The sequence below is a fragment of the Spermophilus citellus genome, assembly GCF_964194105.1.
Source record: "Spermophilus citellus genome assembly, chromosome: 6".
NCBI lineage: Eukaryota > Metazoa > Chordata > Mammalia > Rodentia > Sciuridae > Spermophilus > Spermophilus citellus.
This window is the reverse complement of record NC_138187.1, coordinates 80,032,548-80,037,114: the sequence shown is the minus strand read 5'-3', so window position 1 is coordinate 80,037,114 and position 4,567 is coordinate 80,032,548. Positions and strand designations below refer to the sequence as shown.

The following is a 4,567-nucleotide window of genomic DNA, read 5'->3' as shown; positions in this document are numbered from 1 at the left end:
GAAATAATGAGAGCAATTTCTTGAGTTACTCCACCTTTAAATTATATTTCATTGAGACTTACCCTTTGAAATTACTAATGATTAACCTATCCTGTTCATGTGAGAATTTAGGAAATCTCTCATACTTCTGTGGCATTTTTACACATGAAAAAAATCATGCATTTAAGAAAGATTTCCACAGAAATCACAGTTCAAAAACCACTCAACCCAAAAAGACATTGTAAAAGTATGCATTTTATTCATTCATTCCATCAGCTGAGAATTGCTCTAATGTACAAATACAGTATTGTACAAAAAAATCACAAAATGTTACAAAATAAAAAAGTACAAACTGCATTACTTAATAAATATGACTAAAAGTAGTTAAAGTTGCAATGAGATAGATTTTAAGTTGGAAACACTGTTTGACCCAGCAAACCTTACAAGCTCTGTTTACAAACATTTTTACATAATACACAGCAATCCTACTTAGGCTTTTGGAAGAACTTAAAAGGAACACAATATTAAGAGTATTCTCCTGCTATAAAATAACTGCCAAGGTTGGGTCCAGACATTTTGCTATTAGTTTTTTTCTTAGATGAATCCAAGTAGATATAAAAGAAAGTATATAAAGCAGGAGACCTAACTTGTCCCAAAATTTTATACCATGTTAAATTCTTTTGTAACAAAATGACACATGTAAATAAAAACAATGGAGAGCATCAGACAATCTACTCTAAACATCAACAAGAGTACAAAATCATCCTTCTGCCATCAGCAAATATCAGACTTTCATTCAAGTAAGACCTGGTACTATCCCTTAAAGGAAAAAAAAAAAAAAAATCTCCCCACAGCCATCCCTTAAGCATTTTTCTTTATAAAGACGGATCATTTCTAAAAAAATAACAATTAAAAAAAATCTATTTCATCAAAATGGAATGGGCCAATCATGTGGTAACATGAATGCATCAATATCAATTTGAAATAATTATCTAAGAATTGTGAAATTCAAATTTCAACAACATAAAATAACTACTAAATAACAAACTCACTTCAAAGTAATACATTTTATATAAAGCATTTCTCTGGATTTATGCTTGAAAGCTGTTTGTCAAAATGGAACACATCATAGATGAAGGTAACACCATTTTTAAAAATGTTGTGCAAAAATACGTTTTTATAGAAAATAGACTACCAGGAATGAACAAATTTACACTGTGAGAAATTAACTTGCAAATTAAGTAGTGCTCACTTTATACAGCAAATTATAAATAGCAGATCACCCAAAGCTATCATGAAAGGAATCATTTAGGTGCCCAGCAACCTTCAGCTCTGAGAAAACATTCAAAATATGATTAAGGCTTTACACCTACAGTAAATCTACTAGGAAGTTTAAAAGTGCTGTTACCCTGATTTAGAGTTCATGTGATTTTCCAAACACAAGTTATATATGCAATTTCCCCAGGGTGTAAGGTTTTCAGACATTTCAAGAGCATGCATTTTGTTCAATATACATCTTGGATAGGGATATGGCCATGGATTTGGCAAGTTCTTCATCGCGTTTTCTTTGCACTTGAGTTTGTTTGCACCAATTGTCATACTCTGGGTTAGGATAGGAGTGATCAAAAACTGCATCATAGTGTCCATTGCTGAGCCAGCTGAGCCAAATACTAGGCCTTAGGGAATCCTCTGGGCCCAAATAGTGAATCATGGTTGACACTGTGGGGCTCTCCAACCTCCCTCCAGTAGTTAAGTGGATATTCACATTTAGCATCTGCCCCATAGCCAGCAATTCGGGGTACCCGGCCCATGCCCCATCCTGAGCAGCAGCGATGATAAACTCCCCGACGTCGCCCTCAATCAGAGGGCTAAAGTGCTCGAGATGATCGGCAATGTAGTGCACCGTCTGCTCCCTCAGCTCCCGGTGTAGGCTCTGATCCCCGTACACGGTCTTGCTAACAGCTCGGTAGAGGCAGTTCCCGTCGGGAATGATATGGAATCGGTACTTGTTCCTCTGTCGCAGGTACTTGTCCTGCTTCTCTACCTCGGCCAGGTATAGGGCTAGCTTCTCATCTCTGGGATCCGACCTGGAAACCACCACCGTCTCGGCTCCGCTACTCTGGGTCACCTCGCTGCTCCGTGCAGGGGGAGCTTCAGTCTCTAGGTCCAGCCGTCGCGCCGCGTCGGCCCCTGGAGAGTCGCTGCGGTCGCCACCTCTCTCCCACCCCTGGGGAATCCTCTCCGCTCGGTGTTCCTCGCCCCACGGGCTGGGACTGGGCTCCGGGCTCCCCGAGGGCGGCGCAGAACCTCGGTGCTTAGCGGCGGCCAGGGCCTGACGGTGCTCGCTCAGTCGGAAGTTTCTATCAGGTCCCTCCCGGGCTGCGTCCAGCCCCGCGGGTTCGGGACAGTCGGGCCTCAGCAGCTCCTCCGGGAGCCAGGCCGAGGAGCCCCGCCGCGGCGGCACCGGGGCCCCGGGAGCCTGGGCCAGTAAGAGGCAGCGACCGCGCGGGTTGGCGCTGGCCGCAGCGCCGGAACCCGGTTCGGGCCCGTGCAGCAGGAGCCTGTCGGCGCCCAGGGCCCGCACGGTGATCTGCGCCGTGGACGTGTAGTGCGGCGGTAGCGGCGGCTTGCAAGACGCTCCCACCGGGCCGGCGGTGGCCGCTGAGGCGGGGGCGGCGGCCCCGGACACCATCTCAAAGCAGGAGGAGAAGGCGGGCATCTTGGCGGCGGGGGCGGCGGCAGCTTCCCGGGGCTCGGCGGCCGCAGCGGGCTGGCACTCACCGGTCTCGGAATCTGGCGCGGCGCTGGCAGGTCCCGGAGGTTGAAGGGAGACCTTGAAAGGGGCGGCGGAGGCAGGCGGCGCTGGAGCTGCGGCCGTGGGACCGGGTCCCCCAGCTGGGTAGTGAGTGCAGACGCTGCTGTAGAGCTGCATGTCCCCGCCCGCCGCTCGGCCCCTTATAGGCGCGGCGAGCCCCGGTGCAGGGGACACACCCTCAGGGCCTGGAGGAGGGGGCCGGCTGAGCGCGATGACCCAGTGCCCCTAGAATAGAAATGACCCAAGGACTGTCGGCCGCCGCGCGTCAAGAGCCGCAAATAGAGACCGGGTCCGGCCAAATTCCTGCTGCGCCACAGCGCGCGGTGGGGGCGGGGAGGGGACGCGCGCTCGACCCCTGCCGGCGCGCTCGGCCCGCAGGCCCGGGGCGCCGCGCCCGCTGCCGCTGTTCCGGCCCTAGGCAGCCGCTGGGGACTGCCGGAGAAAGCCACCCGCGCTGCTGGAGCGCGTCCCGCCCGCAAGCAGGAGTGCAGGGCGCGCGGAGGGCCGGGAGGCGGGGCCGCGGTTGTTTACCTCAGGCAGTGCGGCCGCGTCACGTGGGCCTGCTGGAATGTGCGGCTGGTCAAGGCGCCCCATTCAACTGCGCGAGCTCGCCCCGCCTACTCCTGCCCGCGCCCCGCCCACTCCTGCCCGCGCCCCGCCCTCTCTGGCCCTTGTCCCGCCCCGCCCTGCTCTGCGGACGTCAAGGGCGTGGCCGCCGGCAGGGGCGCGGGCTGAGCTGGGCGGGGGAGCCCTGAGGCTCTGGGGCATGCGCAGTTGTGGTATTCCTGACTGCTGTCCACGTGACCGCTAAGCACTACTTTGGTTACCTGAGCCATTCATTTCTGGACTGTGCCACTTTGTACTGCTGTTTGGGGCTGTGGTGGGATGGGAGCTCCTTGGCCAGCTCCAACGTTTGCAAAAATTGCACTTCGAAGCAAGCAGGCGAGCAAGGCACTGCCTTAAAATCTGTATGGGCTTTTTCTGGTCGAGGGCCATCATTCCTGCCTGCATTCACCACTGCCTGGGATTCACTAATCTAGGTCGTGTTCTCTGCCGGATCTACAGGAATTTTGCTGCCCTGCTCAGAGGAGACGAACTTTTCTGACCCCCTAACTCATGTTAACTGGGAAATACATGGGTGAAAAGAAGGAAGCCCATTCAGCCTTTCTCAGAATACCACATGTCATGCTGCTTAGGGTCTTTTGAAATCCAGTGGGGCTGGAGCATAGGTCAGAGGCACTTGAGAGGGTAGTGGAGTGCGTTGGCCAGCAGAGAAGAATAAACACTAATGCCCGACCATGTTATTAGTAACCTGTTTTGTAAAGGAAAACCAGAATATTCTGTGAACTGAAGTTTCTCCCTGAAAGTGTAACAGGGGTTCACTTGATGTTTTGACTATATTACTTGTGGTGGTGTAAGTTTCAGGTTTTGTTCTTTTTCCCAGTCTTCTTTTCCCTAACCTTCTCCCTGATCTTCTTTCCCCTGATCTTCTCGTTCCTGATCTCTCCTCCCTAATTTCATTTTCTCTGAATCACCTCTATAAAAGCCCCCCCCCATTCCTGCGGATGGGCAGAATCACAGCTTTTGGGACAGGAGTCCTCTGTTTCTCCTCTGCTAGCCAAGCAGTAAATCATCTTTTTCTCAAAACGATTGGATTAGATTGGCATTGGAGACAAGGACCGAGAGCTTTCAATAACAAAAGGATGTGTTTTTATTGAAGAGCTCTTTATTATTAAAATTTCACTGCTGTAGACTTGTAACCTTGTACTAGTG

General features: G+C 50.8%; 1 protein-coding gene across 1 annotated transcript; it reads right to left on the bottom strand.

Annotated features, from left to right (window-relative positions):
* Positions 1-214: 214 nt before the first annotated feature.
* OTUD1 (OTU deubiquitinase 1) lies at positions 215-3,284 on the bottom strand. Its single transcript, XM_081296924.1, has one exon. It carries the CDS (start codon positions 2,909-2,911, stop codon positions 1,466-1,468), a length of 1,446 nt encoding a protein of 481 aa, XP_081153050.1. The 5' UTR covers positions 2,912-3,284; the 3' UTR covers positions 215-1,465.
* Between the last annotated feature and the right edge of the window lie 1,283 nt (positions 3,285-4,567).